This window comes from Cladophialophora psammophila, assembly GCF_000585535.1.
Source record: "Cladophialophora psammophila CBS 110553 chromosome Unknown aczJe-supercont1.3, whole genome shotgun sequence".
Lineage (NCBI taxonomy): Eukaryota > Fungi > Ascomycota > Eurotiomycetes > Chaetothyriales > Herpotrichiellaceae > Cladophialophora > Cladophialophora psammophila.
Window position 1 is genome coordinate 1851990 of NW_006912924.1, and position 21827 is coordinate 1873816.

At 52.2% G+C, this 21827-nt stretch overlaps 9 protein-coding genes across 9 annotated transcripts; 5 read left to right on the forward strand and 4 right to left on the reverse strand.

Annotated features, from left to right (window-relative positions):
* Window positions 1-1644: 1644 nt before the first annotated feature.
* Window positions 1645-2464, forward strand: A1O5_02851 (uncharacterized protein; the record flags this gene model as incomplete). Its single annotated transcript, XM_007743465.1, has 3 exons — window positions 1645-1899; window positions 1956-2092; window positions 2158-2464. 3 exons carry the CDS (start codon window positions 1645-1647, stop codon window positions 2462-2464), a joined length of 699 nt encoding a protein of 232 aa, XP_007741655.1.
* A 762-nt stretch (window positions 2465-3226) lies between these two features.
* A1O5_02852 (uncharacterized protein) lies at window positions 3227-4512 on the reverse strand (the record flags this gene model as incomplete). The annotated part of the gene is made up of 4 exons (XM_007743466.1): window positions 3227-3762; window positions 3823-3960; window positions 4027-4259; window positions 4421-4512. 4 exons carry the CDS (start codon window positions 4510-4512, stop codon window positions 3227-3229), a joined length of 999 nt encoding a protein of 332 aa, XP_007741656.1.
* Window positions 4513-5388: 876 nt separating this feature from the next.
* A1O5_02853 (glucan 1,6-alpha-glucosidase) lies at window positions 5389-7146 on the reverse strand (the record flags this gene model as incomplete). The annotated part of the gene is made up of 1 exon (XM_007743467.1): window positions 5389-7146. One exon carries the CDS (start codon window positions 7144-7146, stop codon window positions 5389-5391), a length of 1758 nt encoding a protein of 585 aa, XP_007741657.1.
* An 846-nt stretch (window positions 7147-7992) lies between these two features.
* A1O5_02854 (MFS transporter, SP family, general alpha glucoside:H+ symporter) lies at window positions 7993-9936 on the forward strand (the record flags this gene model as incomplete). Its single annotated transcript, XM_007743468.1, has 7 exons — window positions 7993-8204; window positions 8266-8546; window positions 8594-8688; window positions 8742-8815; window positions 8866-9177; window positions 9248-9680; window positions 9730-9936. 7 exons carry the CDS (start codon window positions 7993-7995, stop codon window positions 9934-9936), a joined length of 1614 nt encoding a protein of 537 aa, XP_007741658.1.
* A 260-nt stretch (window positions 9937-10196) lies between these two features.
* On the reverse strand, window positions 10197-11648 carry A1O5_02855 (uncharacterized protein; the record flags this gene model as incomplete). Its single annotated transcript, XM_007743469.1, has 1 exon — window positions 10197-11648. The coding sequence occupies one exon, from the start codon at window positions 11646-11648 to the stop codon at window positions 10197-10199; it is 1452 nt and encodes a 483-aa protein (XP_007741659.1).
* Window positions 11649-13365: 1717 nt separating this feature from the next.
* A1O5_02856 (uncharacterized protein) lies at window positions 13366-13686 on the forward strand (the record flags this gene model as incomplete). Its single annotated transcript, XM_007743470.1, has 1 exon — window positions 13366-13686. One exon carries the CDS (start codon window positions 13366-13368, stop codon window positions 13684-13686), a length of 321 nt encoding a protein of 106 aa, XP_007741660.1.
* Window positions 13687-14652: 966 nt separating this feature from the next.
* A1O5_02857 (uncharacterized protein) lies at window positions 14653-16080 on the forward strand (the record flags this gene model as incomplete). The annotated part of the gene is made up of 3 exons (XM_007743471.1): window positions 14653-14932; window positions 15313-15649; window positions 15849-16080. 3 exons carry the CDS (start codon window positions 14653-14655, stop codon window positions 16078-16080), a joined length of 849 nt encoding a protein of 282 aa, XP_007741661.1.
* A 260-nt stretch (window positions 16081-16340) lies between these two features.
* Window positions 16341-16628, reverse strand: A1O5_02858 (uncharacterized protein; the record flags this gene model as incomplete). The annotated part of the gene is made up of 1 exon (XM_007743472.1): window positions 16341-16628. One exon carries the CDS (start codon window positions 16626-16628, stop codon window positions 16341-16343), a length of 288 nt encoding a protein of 95 aa, XP_007741662.1.
* A 2579-nt stretch (window positions 16629-19207) lies between these two features.
* On the forward strand, window positions 19208-21038 carry A1O5_02859 (uncharacterized protein; the record flags this gene model as incomplete). The annotated part of the gene is made up of 4 exons (XM_007743473.1): window positions 19208-19501; window positions 19584-19882; window positions 19932-20071; window positions 20137-21038. 4 exons carry the CDS (start codon window positions 19208-19210, stop codon window positions 21036-21038), a joined length of 1635 nt encoding a protein of 544 aa, XP_007741663.1.
* Window positions 21039-21827: the final 789 nt, after the last annotated feature.

The window sequence follows — 21827 nt, forward strand, 5'->3', positions numbered from 1 at the left end:
CCCCAGTGATCGGTTGAGGCATTCAAGAGCTCTAGGATAGAAGCATTTGTTATCTCTCTGGCGGAAAAGATAGAGAAGTTCAGTCCGAAGAAAAAAGAGACTCCCAAGACCAACACCCTAGGGAGGAGCATCCGAAATTAGCAATCAAGGATCACAAGTGGCAGATTTTCGGTTCTTACCACAACGGAGGCCGATCGTCGGTCAAAGCAGCATTAAGTTCTGTGAGAAAATGGCCCCTTGCTTCCAGGCTGTAGGAGAAGAATGCTTGGCTGAACCAGACTCTCCAAGTTCGAGACACAGCTTTTATTCCAAGGATTGCCTCTGTGGTAACCAGAAACAAGAATCGGCGAGATGACCTTTGGAAGATCCTGGTACACAGATCTTGACCGGCAGATCGGAGGGAAGCACTAGTCAAGATTCCATGCTCGGACAAGCCGAATCGGACCTGCGTGTGTAACATCAGGATATGGGTGCACAAGTGGACAGGATCTTGATGAAACTTGCCTGGACAACTGTCCGCCCTCCGCTCGTCACGGCCAGGTGGTGATCGAGAACCAAGGGCGCCGGAGCAGGATGGAAGAGCTCAGCAAGAAATTCGTCGACCCTGCCAGCATATGTGGCCGGTCTATAGCGATTCGTAGCGAATTCAAGATGGTACTGTTCTTCCGCGGCTGGATTAGTACCGCCAAGTCCAACCTTCTCAGGGTCCCGTTCGGCCAGATCCAGCTTGTCGAGATCAGATCTGGCGCAATTGCCCCTAGCAAGCGCCATTTCGTCGACCTTAGCCCACCACTGAATGTTGGGTAGATCAGCTGGGGAGAGACTGAGTACGCGTGCCAGAAGAAGCTGGAGGGGAACCTGTCAGAGTCCTCGAGGCCACCAGGTGCGGATTTCGGGAGACATATAGCTACCTGGATGCGGCTGAGGCTGGCCACAAGAAAGGCAACCAGAACGGCATTCCTGTGCATGGTTGCCTTGCATCCTGGCATCAGCCACCAAGAGCGACGTTCTCCGCGGCCCTGTCAAAAGCGAAACCCTACGCGCCGGAGGGAAATGTTTCACCAGGCCACGATAACGCCTTCTGCATCTGCCGTGAATCTGCCTCGTATTCGCAGCAGGTTCTTTTGCTCTTCTCTGAGGAGCAACACAAGTGGGTGTAATCCAGGCAGTCCGACAGGCACGATACGGGGACTAATCTTCTCTTTCGAGAAGTCAACGGTTCGAGGATCCATGCGTTATGCTGAACAGGCGTCTATATGGTACCGATGAGGAGCGACAAGCTGCTGTTGATACTGTACTCGCAAGTACTCGGTACTGGGTAGATTAGGCTGGATTATGCTATTAATATTAGTGGGGCCTTTGCCCAGATTGTTTTGGGGCTCCACCTACTCCACTCACTCCACTCACTCCACTCACTCGATCGGTCCATCATCCCCTCAATTCCCCGACCGCATCGCGTTTTCACCTCAGCTCCGTCTTGCTACAGAGCAAGGCTACCACGTGGCGTCTGAATAAACATACATACAATCGATTGCTCGTGCTTGCGCTCTCGTCACCTTCCCTCAGCATTCTTTTGCTGTAGGTGTTGGCCTCACAAGTCGTGGCTTTCTCTAACAATCTCGAGTTTCTCGACGAGGCGACGCAATGGACGTGGCTCCGAGGCCGGGAAGCGACGCCACTGGATTGCAGCCCACGTCTATCGTGTCGCCCGCAAGAGGTAGAGGTCGGATACCGCCGCCACCTTTCAATGCTGGTGGACTGAAGCGGAATGCGCTGGATCATATCAGAAGCTATCGAAGATTCTTCAACAGCAGCCAATGGGCGAGAATCGACTTGCATGCAGCTGAAGGGCCGTCTGGGACAACGGATATTGGCAAGCACTCAACTAAGAAACAAGCTGTTTGAGACTCTAACTGGGTGGACCAGTTTCAAGCCAACAGGGCGGCAACTACCAGGAGGACCCGATAGTGAAGCGCAAAGTCATCCAGGGTATGCTGATGACTGACCTACAACGCCTTCTCGCCGGGATAGATCGATTGGAACGCTCACTCCGTCGAGGACGCTACCCGAGATGGCTCGTCAACGGTACATTGTGAGCTTTGTTCTTCCCCCATCTCAGTGCCACCTCTGGTGAGACTAATGGCTTTCTCCTTGTAGAGCTGCCCTGTGGAACGCAATCGTCATCAACTACATACCTGCCCCGAAACGAGACAGCTACGGTAGCCATATTCTGCACAGCAGCTATATCGCGACAGGGGCATACCTGCTATCACTGCCACTCTTCGGATATCCCATACTGAATTATGAGCGGCAGTTGTCGTGTACAGTGGCTGTTAAAGAGGGCCTGATGGACCTGTATGGACTCGTGCGGAAGGGCGCTGTTCTTGACGACGCTGATATTAGTTGTCTCACCGACTCCCAGTGGGATGTAGTTCCCTGGTCCAAGGTGGAAACTGATGTATAGGATCTCATTTCCCCGAGGTAGCCAATGTCAAGAACAGGGAGATGTGCATGTAAAACCCTTTCAAGCTCGGTCCGTCGCGGCAAAAGCTAGGTCAAAGATATGCACCAGATCTGCACGACCGCACACCGAAACCAAGATCCGATCCCGCCCGTGTCAATGGGGAAAGGATTCTCCATCAGCGGAGGGATAGTGGGAGCAACATGAGACATGTTGTCGGTGAAAGGGGGTGAAGGTGAACTTAGCAAAGTGATAATGAGGAACTTCCCCCTCTTACTGGCATCGTTGAAGGGAGAGCGGGAAATAAGTTCGCCGAAACTGGAATAGTCTCGCGATCCTTGCGCAGGAGCATCCCATTAGATGACTTGATGGTTTCGAGAGCTTTTGCGAATACTTTAGCTTTCAAGCTGAGGGAATGCGGATGACCTTGTTATAGATACTTAGAAAAGGGGGAGCTCTTCGTGGGGCCGAGACGGAGGAGTGGAGTCTAGATACCATGGAGTGTTACAGGTAGTCCGTAGATACCCATTCTCGATTTTGACGAATGACAAATGACGGTGCCAACTGCCGAGGTCGAATGGATTGGGGTTCTGGGCACTTGAATACCCGTAGAGGGTACTTGGTGAAGAGGCGAGAGGCCCGAGTCAAAGAATCAATGATAGAGCGCAGTCTACGACCAGGATGGAGCGGTCTGAAATGAGAGAGATATTAAGTCGCCATTCATTGACACACAGATACACACGTCTTCAGACAGGTGTGTGTCACTTAGCGTGCTTGAGGCTGACAGTTGCAAGCTTGCCCTTCACGAACGCTGAAGACGATATCGTCCAGCGCCGAGCGCTTCAAATCCTGCGCATCCTTCAACACTGGCCGCCTCTCGCCCTCATAGCCGACTATCCTCATCCACGCCTCCAGCCCCTTGATCCGATTCGGGCTGATCTCGTCAAGGAGAGCCATGTCTCTCGTCGCCCCGAACCCTTCCCCCCAATACTGCCACCATGCTTTGAAGTTTTCTTTCCAGCTCATCAAGGCGTCGTCGGTCGCGACGTTGGGTCCGACGCCCCAGTTGGCAGGGGCGCCGGGATAAGGCTCAGCCTTGGGGAGATACTCCTCCATCGGCATGCGCACGAACTTGGCGTCTTTCCCCGTCACTCGAGCCGCTGCGTCTGCTATTTCCTGCATGCTGACTTGGTCCGTTGCAACCTCGAGATCCATGCCTGCCGATCGATCGATATTGTCAAACATCCACGAGACAAACGGCCCGACATCGTCCAGCGCGATAAGTGGAATTTTCCCGTCAGCTAAGTGATTCCGTCAGAGAAACGTGTCTAGCTGAGAAAAACCGCCCAGGGGCTACATACCTGCCGGATTTGCCCAGACCAACGAGCCGTCGGGCTTTTGGTCTGGCACAAACATGCCTTCGAAAAGCATGTCCATGTATGGGCAAGTTGTGAAGAGCGACGTCTTCATCCCTGCCTGGCCTTGTGCGAGGATGAAATCTGCATCGCTTGGTCAACTCGGGGCCTCGAACTAGATCTGAGACTTGTGGATATGAGGCGACATACCTCCAATTCGCCCCTTAGTGTCATTATGGCAGCAGTGATATTCTTCGTCCCACCCGGCCTTCTTCAGCGAATAATCGATGCTGGCCCAGATATAGTGCTGGACCTTTTCATGTCGTGCAATCTCGTAGGCCCGGAGTCCATAGAAAAGCTCGTCCTTTTCTCCCAGAGTGAAGCCATCGATGTTCACCCACGCACCGTACACGCCATGAAAGGCGTGGTGCAAGTCGCTGAGACTGTCTTGCTTACCTTGTATCAAGGTAACGTTTGGGAGAGAGGCGAGGGCCTGTGCACGCTCCGAATTGGGATCACGGGTAAGCACTCATGCCTTGTAGCGACCACTCTCTGACAATGCTGCCAAGGGTCTCGGTAAGCTTGGCTCCTTGAAGATATATACTATGAAGAGCAAAATGCAGACTCGCCTTTGACAACAGGAGCACCCTGCGCCCCTGTTCCTCCCAAAACCAAGATTTCGTTGAGATTCGCCATGACTTCCGTGGTGGAGCGCCTATCCTCTGCGAAGGCATCGCTGCAACGCAGCTCTTATATTCATGCTTCGCCCCTCGAAAGCAGTCTACGCAAACTGGTTCCTAAACCCCTTTGTTGAGTCCCATGAACCTTTTCAGCCAACAAAGCCAACTTTCACTCACCGGGCATCCACACCATCAACCATTCCATTGGACATGCGTCCGGGCACGGCTCCGTTGATTATTCTAAATTTGAAATACCGGACCTCGGTCATCGATCAGTGATCATTTACCACGAGTGAAACAGACACTGTTCCCGGTTGCTTGTACGCAAGCCGATCTGTTGTAGTCCGATTGTAGCTGAACTTGACGCTTTGTCTCATCTCCGTGTACATAGACGCACCACTTGGTAGAGTCCGTTTGCCGTAGCAGCAGGCGAGTGTGATTACATCTGAAGCAATAGGCAGACTACCGAGACGACTTGGTCGAAGGAGTCGCCCCGCAAGTTTGGGGAGGTCACCCTGGACTTGGAGCGTCAATGTTGTGGCGTAAGGTGCTTCGCAGGATTCCTAGGTTTTCAACCCCAACTCAAATTGAGATGCGACATCGTTCTTCTGTCAATGTGCTCGCCTCGACCCTTGAAGTCGGTGCCGTCTGAATATTCGAATAGAAGACGTCGGTTGTGGTAAACGACGAACTTGCCTCTTTAGGTTAGGCTATATCTCATTTCCCACCACTCCTCGCGTCTCAACCCCGCGACCTGACTACAACGCAATCCTGACCTCTAGGCGCCTATTGAATCTTATTGGTGACGAAAGGCCTTGAGTATCACGGGAGTTGATCAGAGTTTATCTAACTTTGTGTGATCCTATGGCTGCAAGTGAAAGGAGAGCGCGAGCTATGAAGCCGAAACATAGACCCTTGCCTCAAACGGCTGCAAGCTATCCTTGCCAGGATCATCGACGTTTGCAATGGCAAGGCTGAAGGTTCGGCCATCCTCCAAGACTGCCATGGGAGCCCATTTCTTCTCTTGGGTGGACATATTGGCCACGGTCAAAGATTTCGTCCCGTCTGTTCCCTCTTTGACGAAGACGACCATGTCTTCGTCTGCTTTCTTACTCTCAATCTCGCGAAATTTCCCGTACACGAAAACATCCTTGCGTACCTTCCTCAGTCTCACAATCTGTTTCCAAAATTGCAAGACACTGCTTTTGTTCCCGACTTGGTCCTCAACATTGATCTGCTCATGAGACTCCAGCACGCTCATCCACGGCTTGACATGATCAGGGCAAAAACCCGCATTCGCTCCTTGTCCCTTCCATTGCATGGGCACTCGTGCGTGGTCACGTGCCGTCTTCTGCAAGATGTCCAGCGCCTCAGAAAGAGCGTTGGGATCGCTCTTAGACTTCTCTCGAACCTCGTTCAGATGCGAGACGGACTTGATGCACTTGTACTCGTCGGCCGACCAGGAGCGAGGTGCGTTGATCATCCCAATTTCCTGCCCTTGGTAGATGAACAATGTTCCAGTTAGCGTGGCTAAGATGACGGCTAGCATTTTGGCAGCACGCACGCGGAACCCGGGGAGATCGGAAGCAAAGCGAGACACGGAGCGGCCTTGGTCGTGGTTCTCCAAGAAAACTGTCGTCCAGGCATCGGTATTTTCGATCACAGACTGCCATTTGAAGAGCTCGCGTTTGAAGTCTTTGGTGGTGAATGGACGGGGGATGAAGCGAGCGCCAGGTGTCTGACCCAGGTCCACCACGTCGAAATTGAAAACCATGTTTAGCTGTTTGTTTCGGGCCGAGATGTAGGCCATCACATCGGCTTCGTTCGGCGTGTACGGTAGCTCCCCGACCGTCATGGTGTCGTAGTTGGCGAGAATGTCATTGATCTCGCACAGATACTCTTGCATTCGCGGTCCATTGGCGTAGTACATCATAGCTGGTTGCGATTCACTTTCAGGGTAAACAACAGGGGCATCTGGCAGCCCCGGATGTTTTGAGTAGAGATTGACCGTGTCTATGCGGAAGCCGTCAATGCCCTTGTCGAGCCAGAACTTGATGGCACCTTGGTAGATGGCCCGCCTGCACTCTTTATTCTCCCAGTTGAGGTCTGGTTGCTCCGGTGCATATAGATGGAGATAATATTCTTGACTGGTCTCATCCCAGGTCCAAGCGGGTTTCGAGAAATTGCTTCGCCAGTTGTTTGGACGGCACCGGTTACCGTCTGCATCATACTTGGCTGGACGCCAGATATACCAGTCCCTCTTGGGGTTGGTCTTTGAAGAGCGAGATTCTTGAAACCAACAATGAAGACTCGAGGTGTGATTTATCACCAAATCGAAGATGATACGCATGCCGCGGTCATGAACGGCCTTAATAAGTTCTTCCGTCTGCTCGAGAGTACCGTACTTCTCGTGGATGTCTTCGTAATCTTGGATATCGTAGCCCATGTCCACCTGAGGACTCTTGTAGTGCGGACAAACCCAGATCACGTCGACACCGAGATCGCGAATATAGTCCAATTTGGACATGATGCCGGGAACATCTCCAACCCCATCGCCATTGCTGTCTTTGAAACTTGCTGGATATATCTGATACACCACTGCTTCTTTCCACCACTTATGTTCATGCTGCTGATGAAGTATTTCGATCATGGCTAGAGGTGGAATCTCGAGATATGATGTGCAGGTCGCTAAGAAGAATTTTGCGATAGACGTGAAAAATTTCTGGAGGAGCAAACTCAGAGAGCCGGAATTTCAGTTACCAAGAAACCTTCACCCATTGCCGGGCTCACCGTGAGGCGGGCAGAAGTCCTTTGCGCCTTCTGACACCGGCTGTTATCTCACCATGCGGAAGAGCACTCCACAGCAAGTGGATTCCATTGTTGACATCAATAAATGATTTTGTTCAAGAAACACTCCATCCGATCAGATGGCTTGATGGCGACCGAAGATTGTCGGGAAGGCTAGCGCTAGTAATGCCAAGCGATATGCAAGTCCAGGAGCCGATCGGCAAAGCGTCCAAAGATGGAAATCCGGTACTTCTTGTAGCCCCTATTTTCACAGTGACGGCCATCCTCCGCCATAGCGTAAGCGACGTAGCCGACGCAGGAATCTTTAGCCTTTTCTTCCACTTGTCGATGCTCGCCAGCCTTCGGGAATAGACGCTTCAATCGACATCAGTGTCCATTTTCAGGAGATGAGAGCGACTGCAACCTACCATGACTGACTGGACTGTACCGGCTGCACCCCAGAAACTCGCTGGCCATGTGCCTGTACAATCTCCACTTTTCACTCGTGGGGGACAAACCCTGTACTATGGGGTCTGGCTCTCGCCACTTCTAGCTCCTCTGGTACCGAGTATATAACGGCGCTTTTGTCCTTCGTAAAGGGTTGGCATGGGCCTCTCCTGCCACGCACTCTACCAGTTGGTCAAGATCTGCGCAGTGAAACCCTGTCAGGACTCAACTTGAACGGTGTTTCTCTCCTTTGTTGTTCGCCATGTCCCACATCGAAGACGTCAAAGCACCAGTGGAGGCTCACGCCGAGCCTCTCAGTGCTCAAAAGGCCGTTATCCAAGAAGCCCAAGCGGCAGCGGAAGTTGAGCAAGAATTGGGATTGTTGAAGTCCATCAGGCTCTACCCCAAGGCAATATGCTGGTCTATTCTTCTGTCAACCGCTATCATTATGGAAGGCTATGACTTGCTGTTGATGTGAGTAGATGTCGAAGAGCCTCTTTGTCGCTGTCATTGTCCGATTACTGATTCGTCTCAGGGGTTCTTTCTATGCATTGCCTCCTTTCCAGAAGAAATATGGGAAACAATTGCCAGACGGTTCATTCCAGATCCCAGCGCCATGGCAATCTGGCCTTTCCAATGGTGCCACTGTCGGTTCGATCTTTGGTCTGATGTTGAATGGATACATCTCTGAGCGCTTTGGGTTCAAGAAGACAATGCTTGGTGCTCTTGCCGTGATCTGCGGGCTCATTTTCATCCCTTTCTTCGCCCCGAGTCTCGAGGTCCTTCTCGCCGGTCAAATCCTGATGGGCATACCCTGTGAGTCTCTCCTTGATGCCTTCCTTGGATTATACTGACACGAAAAGGGGGGGTCTTCCAAACTCTTCCGACTGCATATGCAGCGGAGGTAACGCCGACACACCTGAGAGCCTATCTCACAACATATGTCAATCTCTGCTGGGTATGTGCGGAGGACTGAGTAACTCGAAGAACAGCGCTGATTGCCGGGTTTAGGTTTTCGGTCAGCTTCTCGCATCTGGAGTGCTGCGTGCTCTGCTCACACGAGACGATCAATGGGCGTATCGAATGTGAGTACATAGGTTCCTCTGACGCGGTTCCAGCTAAGTTTCGGTCAAAGTCCGTTCGCGCTCCAGTGGGTTTGGCCAATTCCACTCATCATCGGGATTTCAGCGGCTCCAGAGTCCCCATGGTGGCTGGTAAGGCAGAATCGCATCGAGGATGCCAAAGCTGCCCTTGGTCGGCTCACATCAAAGAACGGTGCTGTTGATCTTGACAAGGCAGTCGCCCTTATGGTGTATACGACGGAGCACGAGAAGGAGTTAGGAACCGGGACAACTTACTTTCACTGCTTCAGGGGCATCGACCTGCGCAGAACCATGATTGCGTGTGGCTGCTGGCTGATTCAGACGCTGTCGGGTGCCAGTTTCCGGTATGTCTTCAGCCCTCACGTCTTGTTGATATCACCGGTGTGCGACCATTCTAACGATGAGATTTTCCAGCACGTATTCGACTTACTTCTACAAACAAGCCGGGTTAGCAACAGACCAAGCTTTCAACATGGCAATCGGCCAATACGCACTAGGAATCGTCGGCGTCTTCACGGCATGGTTCCTTCTTCCTCGAATAGGCCGCAGAACTATTTACCTGCTTGGCTTGCTTTGCATGACAACTCTCCTTGTCACCATTGGCGTCCTGGGAGCAGTATCGAACCCTCCCACAACTGGAATCGCTTGGAGTGTCGGATCGTTGCTCCTGGTGTACACGTTCTTTTACGATGTCTCCGTCGGGCCTGTTTGTTACAGCCTCGTCTCGGAGATCCCTTCCGTACGCCTTCGAAGCAAGTCCATCGTCTTGGCCCGCGCATCATATAACTGTTTGAACATCGTCACGGGGGTTATTACACCATACATGCTCAATCCAGGGGCATGGAACGTGAGTCCTTCCTGAATATGAATGTGTTCACCTGCTGACGCCGTCGAAGTGGGGCGCGAAGACCGGATTCTTTTACGGTGGAACGTGTGTTTTGAGTGTCTTGTTCACGTTCTTCTGCATCCCAGAGCCGAAGGGACGTACATTTGCGGAGCTTGATATCCTCTTCCACAAAAAGACCCCTGCCAGATTGTTCGCGAAGACCCCCGTAAGTCTGTATGAGACCACTGCCCTGGACGAGACGTATGAGAAGGAATAAGGTCAACAAAGGATAGCACTGGACATTTCTGAAAGGAGGATTCAGTATAATTGGGCGGTGTAATTCGTGTTGAAGAGGGAGAGGCTCTTCGAAGCAGGGTTGCTAGAGGCTCCGATCCAGTATATCTAAACCGATATCCAAGTGTTCTTCGACAGCTTGCGTTTCCGCCCAAGATGAGCTCTGTGTTTAGTTTCATCGTCTTCCTCGAGTGTAGTTCCTGTCGACCAAAGGGGTTCTGTGCCTGCTGTTCTTAATGTTTATCAGATGTATGGTGGAGCAATGCCAAATTTCTGCGTGCAAAAATAACGGCAATCAACCCGTTCAACGATTCGCCGCTGCAGCTCAAGAACGCCGTCCAGAAAGCGCGCCATGAAGTCAGTATGGTAGGTGGGCTTCCGGACTCGTTGGAGCATTTGGACAGCCCAGGTGCCCCCCTCTCGATCTGCTTCAAGAGCATAGAAGAAGATAGGCCATATGAATCCCGGATTGACAGCGTCGTTATTGCGCGAGACATTCTCATCGACAATCTGACGCACTCGCTGCATCGCTTCCTGAGCCTCTCGTGTCGGAGTGAGCCACTTTCCATGTGCCCTTCCGAGATCGACAATCTCAATCTGATACGCAGCGTTGCACAAGTCTATGAGCATTGACAACTGATCAAGTAATGACGCAGGAACGACAGATTGAAGCTCTTCTCGGCCCAGCCGTAGAAGACTTGGTGCCTGTTGATGCAACAAAATCAGCTGCTTCCGAATTTTCGACGCCGTGTGATCAACTTCATTTTCGTCCGTCAGAGTCCCCCTTGAGCGGTGATGGCGATTCAGACCACAGATTGCAGTCCCTATTTGCTGTGTCTGGATATAGAATTCGAAAAGAGGAGACGTGAGACTGTCGTAGAGGATTGATGTTGGAGGAGGCTCTTGGTCAAGAAAAATGAGACTGGGCACCGGGACCGTGTTGTGGGAAAGAAGATGGCAGACTTTTGCGGACAAAAAACCTCCTCCACCAAGATGCAAAGCCCGGACGTGCAATAGTTTCAGCCATACCTCAATGCGGCATACGACAGGGGGCCAGGGTCGCTCCTGGATCCAGCGCTCAAGCTTGATGATAAATGGACCTTCTCCTTTCATCGTAATAGGGACGGTATCTTCCTGAGAAACGGCCTCAAAACATGACAACAAAGAAATGGCGACGAATGTCAATTCAAGATCTGGCAGAGGCAATCGTAGCATTCTGGCGAGTTCTGCTTTGGCAACGTAATACAGTGCTATTGCACTGGTCGTCTCCTGCCCGTGTTCTTCGGCTTCATAGAGTGCCTCGACTGCAGATATTGCAGTAGCTATGGCGGTGCTTCGAAGGCTCAACTTGGCCATGTAGCGCTTTGTGCGTGTCCAGTTTCCTCCATCGAATGGTGAGATAAAAGGAAATTCCACTTTATCTAGGAAGTGAGAGAATGAACCTTGGTCTGCGACGGCCGTCGAGGTAGATCCAGGGACATTGTTCTGTTGGATATTGCCGTAATCGTCACGAAGCCCCGACGAGGAAGACTCGGTAGCAGGCTCAGGTACGAACAAAGGGTCCAGGTTTTGGTCGGGGGTAGGAAACTCAGTGCTCTGCTCTAGTCGTCCTCGCGGAGCTACATCAAAAGTGGATTGGGACCAAGCATTGTCAGTGCCGAATGGAGAGACTTGAGGGTCGTCGAATGCGGCCATTGCATCTTGGGATGTGGACGACGTGACATCGAAAGAGAGGACCACCCCATGATTGACCCTTGAGCGAACCTTGTTAGGCGCGCTCTTTTTACGAGGAGGAGGTGGCTCATAGGCGCATACTCGGTTGAGTCTCTCACACTACAGGAGAGTTCAGTCAGTCCCCCAAATGCGTCAAAATCACAACTGCAGCATCCATTTGCTCTTACATTATGACATTTTGGCTTTTCCTCGTCGCATTTCACCTTTCTGCCGCGGCAGGTCAGGCACCCTACACTCTTTTGTGTCAGCTATTTGCTCCATGGTCTTTGAACGATATTGAAAATAAAACCGACCACTCCTGACCCGTCCCTTCGGGATCTGTATAGTCATGCGAATAGGTGGACAGGACAAGACGGAAGTTGCGCTGATTATTTTTTTTCGCCGACGGTTGTCGCTCTCCTCCCAGCCAAAAGACATGAGGATGTATACTCAGCAGGCTGAGGAAGAGGAATAACTAAGCGGGAGCTCGCAGTGGGTGGCGAGGCGGCTAAAATCCGCCCTCCATCTGCCAAGACCAGATTGGGCGGAGGACGAGGCGGAGAAGTTAAGGGCAGCGTGACGCTATTCCGTATTCGCCGGAACATTTAACCCCTATTTCTTGCAAGGCTGAGATGCAAACCAGTCATGTTGCGAACATGTACCTAACAGTAGGTGATCGAGTCACGACGACACTCTTGCGCTTCAATCCCACTTTCAAAAGTTTCAGAGGAGTGCGAGTTTATTTGCTGATTCAGGGAGTATTCTACCATAAGACCTACTCCCAGGGTATCTGTTGTCCAGGACGGTGATCACAGGACGGTTTGGCCCCATTTGTCAACGGGGTTAGGCATAAGTGATTCTCCTTTCATCCCTTGATCACTCAGACAACCGCTCGCTCGAACAGCATCCGGTCAGTTATCTTCCCAATCTTTTCAATCTCGATCTCTCCCCGATCGCCATCTCTCCTCCAGATAGGGGAATTCATGGACGGTGTGACATCACTATGAAGGCCTGAGTCGATGGACGCAAGAGAGAAGGCTGGCCACTCACTTAGGAGTCCCAGCAATTATCGCAATTCATTTCTCAACATCCTTCCCTTGCTCAGATGCCTCACAATCTGCCTGATGTTGAAGACCAAGTCATCCGTCGATCCATCCTGTCTCAATTGGCCATTGACACAAGTCCTCAGCCTGAGCCTAGGATGTAGTCGAAGGGATCCTCGGTCTCCGCAATATTCTTGACATCACGGCTGATGATGGTGGTTACCTCGACTTAATGATCGAGCTGTTTAGTGACTGAGTCGATGGGGGTATCCTCATAAGGTTCAGCCAGCAGAGTCTGTTCAAGCCCGTTCCGCTGAATATCCTGTCAAGAGGTTTAATAGTCGGACTTACTACTGGGCTTTGTGAAAACTTATAGATAAGACGGTAAGGGAAACTTTCTTCATTGGCCTGTTGACCGGGTTATTTGAATACTTTGCTTAGCAGCGTGAGGAAGACCCTCCTCCCACTGATCGCCAGCTTCGCCATCATGGATCTGGCCATTTTTATTCTCGAAGCGAACGAGGCGTGTAAATTTCTGTATCGTATAGGCTATCTGAGACACCCTCCTTGAAGGCAACGAAAGAGCTCTACCTGGCCAGGAAACCGTCTGCCCGGGGAACGGCTCCCTGAAGAGGCACTTGATCTTCTGCAAGACCATGGCATTCCGTGAGCTTTCCCCAGCCGGCAGTCGAGCGGCGGTCATATCTGACCCTATGATCCTCCCCTTCAAGTGGCGCAATAGCGACGCCTATTACTATCTTAACCACCTAGGTGGGCTGCGCGTAGCGGACGGCGACCCTAGGGACATTTTGAGTGTTGAGAAATTAGTGGCGTGGATGAAGGAAAAGAGCGACTCGACTGTTGCAGATCAAAGTTATCTTTCTTTGCTGTTCCACCCCTTCTTCCAGGAAACACCCGAAAAAGCGGCTGCTATGGCAGAGATTCTAGCATATATAAAGTCGAAACCAGGAGTCTAGGTGGCGCGTTGTATTGATGTGGCCGAGTAGGTGAGCAGCCACTCCGAGCAGTTTGGAAAACGACCCCGTTGGGATACTTCATCATGGAGGTAGACATACAAATAGAGGACCCTGGAGAATCCGGTTTCGTCAAATTTGCTCTTCCTTCTAGGCTTTCTACATCGTTTTCCTGCCCTCTTTCCCCCCGCTCCCGCCCCCCTAAACTACATCAGTTAACATTTTCGTCCTGGCAAGGCTGGATAACTGACCAGGACCGATGTGATATGAGTAGAGTTCCGGAAGGCCGGATGATCATAATAGGTTTCTTGTCAAAGAGCCTTGCAGTGTTTATGGGGTTGCGGGGTCGACGGCCAATAATATTGCGACTCCATAGGCTCAAGTTCCCCTATTTGGCATTGGGGACTGCACGAACAGCCGGGAAAGATTGATCGATAGACGAGATGCGAGACGCGAGACTTCCGGGCCCGAGTCTCGAGATTAGATCATTCTCAGCTGGGTGGGTAGGTGTCTTTTCTGTGCTGAGGAGCGTCAAATCCATTCCTGTCATGTCTATCAAAGCAATTATGTATCGAGGTACGATACAACCGATAGCTGTAGAGATGAAGACGCCATAAACCCGCGTTCTGTCTGAAGACTTTTATGACTGTGTTGCGGGAAGCCTCAGCTCCATTTCTTGTCATCAATACCAAGTATGATATTCTAGGCTCCTCTTCAACCTCTTTTCAATACATCCTTGTTCCGCGACCCTCTATTCGCAAGCGAATAAATTCAACTCACACATTAGGGAGATCATTTATGGGGAGAGAGGAATTGGGTCTGCCCTGACACACGCCACTCTAGCCTGTCTGTCTTTGGGCCTGTTGATTGCAGTTTGTATAGACGGCTGTATCCAAAGCCCCTGCCTATTATCCCATACAACGTTGAGGCCACCAACAACCTTTTCGGAGACATCCCGTCCCTCACACAATGGCAGAAAACGCACGGGGAAACGCGACGCTGGCTCCAGGCACAGTTCCAGAAATGGAACTCTCCCATTGTGCAGGTGTTTGTATATCCCTTCAAGAAGCCCGAGGTTCTGCTGGGCGGCCACCGCGAAATCCGCGACATCCCCTCCGGCGCCACAAAGTGTTCGACCGTGGTTTCAACGAGCCAAATGCATTCGGTACGCTTCTTCCAAAGCAGTTCCTCTCGATCAAGACTCCCACGCCCAAATTCAAGTTTCATAAAAAAGTTGATGAAGGACCTGGTGTGCCCACAATACTTCAGCCCTGTGGGTCTATTCTTGACCTATCGGGGCATTTTGAATTCTGTAGGTACTTTTTGGGGGGTAGGTCCAAGTCCAGGTCAACGGTCCCGATATCTATCCAAAAGTCATGAATTTGGTGGATCTATGGAAGGCGAAATCGCCTATTGCTGGGCAGAGGCCTTTCGATGTTAAACATGACCTTTGTAAGTTAGTGTACGATATCATCATGGTAATCTCCTTCGGTCTTAGCGATGACTCAAGCTGCGCCAGAATGCAACTCAGCGCCAACCCTTTCGAGTGTGAAATGAAGCGTAAAAGTGTATTGAACTATTCTAAATCTATCTGGTCGGGGAGGCTGCTTTTATAGCCATAATTACTAGCGTCTTGGCGTATTTCACACGAGCAACCGAGTTATCATTCATCGACGAGCAACCAGAGCCAGAGCCATGAGCCTTACCCCTTTCCTGACATATCGGTGGACGCCGAGGGCCAGGCAATGGTTGAGCTCACTGAAAGTATCAGCGCAGGATACACTTCGCCCTCTCCATACCTGTACACCTGGCTGGCCCTTCGACTTCATTCCATTCGGTCCGCCGTGAAGATCAAGAGAAAGACGACCAGACGGCCGATCGATGCCGCGGTCGCCAACCTCCCACCGACAAATGAAGAGGCTCAAAAGAGCGCTAAGACTGCAGTAGAATATCTGATCTTCCGAGAGTGCGCCGCAGCACCGGAGATGAATCGACATCCAAATTTCCACGCACATCTACAATGAGGCATGTAGACGATGCCAGAGAATTCACATGGTTCATCGTATTTCGCATTGCGATTGGGTCAAACAATGCTGGCGAACCGTCGTTATTTTTTTTTAGTTATTTGGCTACATCATCGGTGGCCACGACACGACTCCGAACAGCTTTGCATGGGGGTTACTATACCTAGCGGAAGTTCCTAGCGTCCAAGACAAGCTGCGAGACAGAATGCGAAGTGCCTTTGGCGACGCCGCACCCGAAAACCGCCCATCGACGCTCGACAAAATCGTCAAGACGTCCAACCTATACCTCCAGGCCGTGATCGAAGAGATCCCCCCGAAATTCGTGCGTGCCTTGAGTCTACCTTGCTCCTCCGTCATCTTGGTAAGCAATTAAGCAGCTCTCTTCGCATCCCTCTCGGATCGAGAGCTGGAGCCAAGTGGAAAGAAAGTATCGAAATGAGGATCTTCGGCCCTGACCGTGGGTCTCGCTTCCCCAAGAGCTTCGGATTGCTCGATCGCCCACTTCCGTTGCGATCTGTCCAGGGACTCACTTCCAAACCCGAGTTAAAGCCATATGAGAGATGGATGAACAACCTTTTTCTTCGGTATACCGGTCACCATCACGTCCTCTCCATAGGCTCGTTGCAGCTGTCGCTAGACTTCTGCTAGCGTGCGACGGGTAAGTTCGGGGTGCGGCAGATTCCACCAACTCACGCGGTGCATGTACACAAACTGGATCCAGAAACTGGCGAGATAGACGCCGAATATCTCTTCGAGTCCGGAGGCAAACTCGTACAAAACTATCGGCCCAAGTTCTTCTGCTGTCATGGAAATAATGGCCGGGCGGAAATGCCATGGCACGAATAGCTCGGCCTCAACCTGCCTACACGCCGTGATAACTTCGTTCTCGTCTTCAGTGGTGTCTTGACTACGATGGTGCATGTGGTAAGCGCTGATTCGTCGCCAGGAGGTCTGAGAAGTTAAATGCCATTGGAGGGGCTGGTTCCAATACTGCGTCGATGGAAGCTTGCTTGACCTGCATTTTTTTTTTTTTTTTTGGCTCGGGCTTTGTAAATTACCGAATGATAGCATTGTCGAGGGCCAAGATGGCAGTCACTTTCTGGTGACGGGTCAACTGACAAGCCATCAGAGTCGCCCTTCGCTTCTTGTCGTGAATTGAAATTGTCCCATGTATTTGGCGACGTGTTCCGTATGGAATAGTGACTGACAGCCTCCAGGGCCCTCGGAGAAAGCAGATGCTTGCCTCCCAGGTGAGTTGCTTTGCTATCTAAGACACTCAGCCATGACGCTCCCATAAGCATCGTTGCTGGAGGCGAAGCCATTTTCAGAAAAATACTATCTCAAACGCACAGACTACTTTCAAGGTAGATAGAGCTATCAGGATCGGGCTGAGGTGAAGCATTAAGTCCTTGAAGCTGTCGCATGTGCACGGGGAGCGCAGGTGCTGGCACTCCACCAATCGCCCGTGGCCCACTGCTCCCGTTGTGCCATGTGCCTGGGTTCGTTGTATTGTAAATTGCAGCATCGACACCGGTTCCATTTTGGTTTGCTGACACGGATGAGTTTGATAAATCTTCAACTTCAGGGAAGAGGCAACAGTGATTGCCTGCTGTCGAGGTGGAAAAGTCTCCCAGCAGATCAGTAAAGGTGAAGGCTTTACTATCGGACCAATGTGGGAAGTTGAGCTGCTCGACCAAGCTCAATGCCTCGTGAGTGTGTTCCTCGGAGCTGCCCGTCCATGTCAAAGCTTCATCTGCGGCATCCCCAGCAGCCTGTGACGCTTGATGCGAAGGAGTCGGAAGGACCATTCGAATGTGTTGTGTCGGTAGGGTGGGAAGGTCTCTTGGAGCCAGAAGTGGTTGTTCTCGACCTACGCGGTGGCGGCTCGTAGTGCCATCCTGGTGCAAAGTCCGCAGGTAGGCCTCGTCGCAACGAACTCTTCGCTACTTGCAAATTGCATAGCCGGGGCGAGAGCGAGACCAGACCGCCAAGACCGCGTTGGCAACGCCGACAGATGCCAGAGTGAGCTGTCAGATGTGTGTGTGTCGTTGGAAACCAGGCATCGAGTGAGATCTGAGCTAGCGCCACAGCCATCCTGCATGCCGATTGTCTTCATCCTGAGATGAATGCTCTTCCAACGAGAGAAATATAGGCGAATAGTCGCGAAAGGCGAGCGGGCCCAGAACGTGTCGTCCTTGGGGAAATGCTGGCAGGATCTGTGACGGAAGGGGAGGAGTCCTTGAGAGATGGATGAGACATCGGTATCTCGTACGGAGTACATAGCTCAACGCAGGCAATGCAGAGGCTACTAGGCTGGGGTCGCTGGTTGACTGGGGGCAAGAGGGGTCTATGCGGGAGAACCCGGAAGGTACAGTACCTCGTATGTAAGCGGCTCTGGGCGATCATTTGGTGGTGCTAGAGCCTACAGGCGCCCGTCCCATCAACCTGGCGATCCCTGGCGGAGACCACGATGATCGTGAGGGGGAGCCACGGGGGTCCCGGGGCTGCGCCGGAGTGCTCTGGTGGGACTGCCTCACACCCGGGGAACCTCACACCACCCCCGAGCACAGACCTAGGTCTGCTAAGGTTACTAAGGTACCCAACGTACCACGGGAATGGCGACGATTCGTTTCATTGAGATCGCCTGGACCTTGTATGTTTGTGCAAAAGCAAGCCGATAGAGATCACATCTCCACTGCATAGTGATCTCGCCGACATGCACTTTACCCATATCTCTCAGGTAGAATACACTTCCTGAGGGTTCACACTAGGATGTGGCCGAGTTATGTACATTAAGCATTCTTGATATCCTCCACGAAGACACCACCATCCTTAACCGCCGCTTCGGATCCGTCTTCACGCCTGGCTATTATCCGGTAAACCTCGGCGTCATCCCCAAGCAGGACAGCCATCTCTTCGACGGGCTAAGCCCCGAAAGTTGGGGAAAAAGAAGAAACAAATAATGGCAAACAGAAAGGACAGGATAATGAAGTATAGGTAGGACCTCCAGCCGATATTCCTAACATGATCGTCAGAACCAGTAGGAAAGTTATCTGTGACAAACAAGACTTACTCAAAGGCTGTTGGGGCTACTTCTAGCCACAACGGTTGACCAGATCAAGGTCGCCAACGAAAAGGCCACCCCTTTTGGACGGAGATGACTGGGGAAGACCTCCGCTTAGTAGATCCATTGAACCTCGTCGAGATAGAGCCACGCAGATGCCTGACGAGCCAGAATCGGTTATCACCATTGTCTTCCCGAGAAGCAAAATGACCAGTATACCTGTGGCCTGGGTGCCGAACGCCAACATCAGGGCAAACAACGTTCGCGTTCGATAAGATCTTAGTAGATGTCCGACTTCTCGCTATTCGGCCGCCCAATGGGACGTGCAGTGGGAAACTGTGACTCACCATATATCGACTTCGGCTGATGGAATGAAAACTTCGCGTCTTTTTGCTCGACTCCAAAGCTGTCTGTCTCTTCTGTATCTCGGAGCGGCATGGCTGGCAGCGACGGTCTCGAGCTTCAGCGACCAACGCTCGTTGTGGATGAGAGTCAGGTTGTAGACGCGCCTCGCCAGCAGCGCGATCATGACTATCCCACCGGGCTGCGGTTTGTCCTCTTGACCATTGGACTAGTATTTACTATATTCCTGTCCGCACTGGACACGTCCATCATCTCGACAGCCATACCCCGAATCACAGATCAGTTTGGAACTGTCAAAGACGTGGGCTGGTACGGATCGGCCTACACAATCACGAACGCTGCGTTTCAATCGACATGGGGGAAAGCGGTAAGTGGGCAATCAATCTCGCGTTGCACTGCAGGCCGGACGCGAGTGTAAAGCTAACCGGTTACCCCAAAATGATGAGCAGTACAAGTACTTCTCGTTTAAATGGACGTTCTTGCTCACAGTCTTCGTCTTCGAGCTTGGAAATGTCATATGTGCCATGGCTCCCAGCAGCTCAGTTCTGATCTTGGGCAGGGTCATTGCCGGAATGGGCGGTGGAGGAGCCATGACAGGAGCATTTATCATTATCGCCTTCAGTGCGAAACCGCAGTACAGGGCTGCATATATGGGAGTCCTGGGAGTCACATTTGGCTGCGCGAGTGTTGTCGGTCCCCTCTTGGGCGGCGTGCTCACGGACGGCCCTGGCTGGAGATGGTGCTTCTGGTGAGGGCCGTCACATATTCTGAGCCGGCAACTCTGATGCTATTCGTAGGATCAGCTTACCCGTCGGTGCTTTGGCGGCAGCTACCACGGCCCTCACCGTCAAGATGCCGTCGGTGCCTGAGTCAATGCGGGTCTCTCTAAGGGAAAAACTGTTCTCGTTAGATCTAGCCGGCAGCCTCCTTGTCTTAGGTCGGTTCTTTCTTTCGCTCGAGTTGAAGGCCTCTCGAGAAGACTAATACGAGGGTCGTGAATAGGTTCGCTGGCCTGCCTCGTTCTTGCACTGGAGAAAGGAGGAGTCTCGTCCCCGTGGAGCAACTGGCGCGTCATCACCAGCCTGGCAGGCTTTGTAGCTCTCGTCATCATTTTCACCATCAACGAGTGGCAAATGGGCAGTCGAGCCATGATCCAGTCACATCTATTGAAGAAACGGCCGATTGCCCTCAGCCTCGTGTACCAGGTGTTCATCGCCGGCCTGTTTTTCCCGCTCTCGTTTGCGTTGCCTATCCAGTTCCAATCGGTCGGCAATGCATCCGCGTCAGAGAGTGGGCTTCGTCTGATACCTTTAATCCTGGCCGTGTCTGCGTGCACGATGGTGGCCAACGGGCTGCTGACCTTCTGGCGGCACTACACGCCTTTCCTCGTGATTGGCGCTGTGGCAGGCACGCTTGGTGTAGTCATGGTTCACACTCTGGACGCCAACGCCGGTCTGGGGTCGTGGATCGGCTTCGAGATCCTAACGGGCATGGGCGTGGGCCTGGCTCTACAGGTGCCTATGATCGCAAATCAGGCGGCCGTGGGCGCGGAGGACATGGCGGCCGTGACCTCGTTGACGCTGTTCTGCGAGAACGTTGGCACGTCCATCTTCATCGCCGCAACCGAGGCTGCTTTCACCAACGGGCTCGTCTCGGCTCTGGGGTATCATGTTCCGCAGGTGAAGCCAGAGACGGTTGTCAACACAGGCGTGACGGAGATCCGGAGGCTGTTTGGCAAGAATCAGGTGCCAGGGATCCTGAGATCGTACCTGCAAGGCTGCAAGGTCAGTCACCTGGTGCCGATGGCGTGTGGGTCAGCTGCCACACTGGTGTCGATGGTGGTCGCGGTGCCGTCAGTGAGGCAGGGATGGGAGAAGTGGCAGCACAAAGCGCACGCACGGTGAGAGGAGAGGGTTGTGTGTGTGTGTGTGTGTGTGTGTGGTGTGTTCGCATCGGAGTGTGTAGCTAGTGAGTATTGTGTGGATGTGAATGTGGATGTGGATGGAGCAAGAGGGTGGCACAGGGCGGTGTGCAGGGGGAGACCGCAAAAGGAGACTACAGAGGAGACTACAGAGGAGACCGCAGAGGCCTGTGCACACCAGGTCGAGTGGTTGACCAGCAATGACCGATCTATGCTCTACTAGGGAATTAGTTCAACCACACCGCTACTACCGAGCACTACTACTACCACCACCACCACTACCACCACCAAGCTTGTGGCCTTTCACCATTTCTTGACTTTATTGCCCATGTTTCGTCACATGGTCTCCATTTTCTTGGTGGTGCCCGAGTAGTATGTGCCAATATGTGCCTAGGCAATTTTTGAATCCCTTCTCCCTTCACCCATCGAATTACCAATTGCCAATTGCGACAACCATGTCGGACATCTGCTGCCGACTTGGGCTCCTCCTCCTCCCATTGCCACTCTCGCTCCCCGTGAACTGCCCATGCATCCTCAACCGCCCACAAGCGCCCACTCGGCCCGTTCGTTGCCCCTCTAGAGTCTGAAAACGAAAATCAACGCCCTTCGTTTCATCCAGTCCTCCAAGCCAGAGCAAGCACAACCTCGAGCAAGGCGGCAAACTCCTACACACTCCCCCGCCTTCGAGGCTTAGACTCGCACAAGCGTCCCACGCGAATCATGGGCCGAATTCCGGCCAAGAGTGTTAATAATTGCTGTTCTAAAGGAGGCG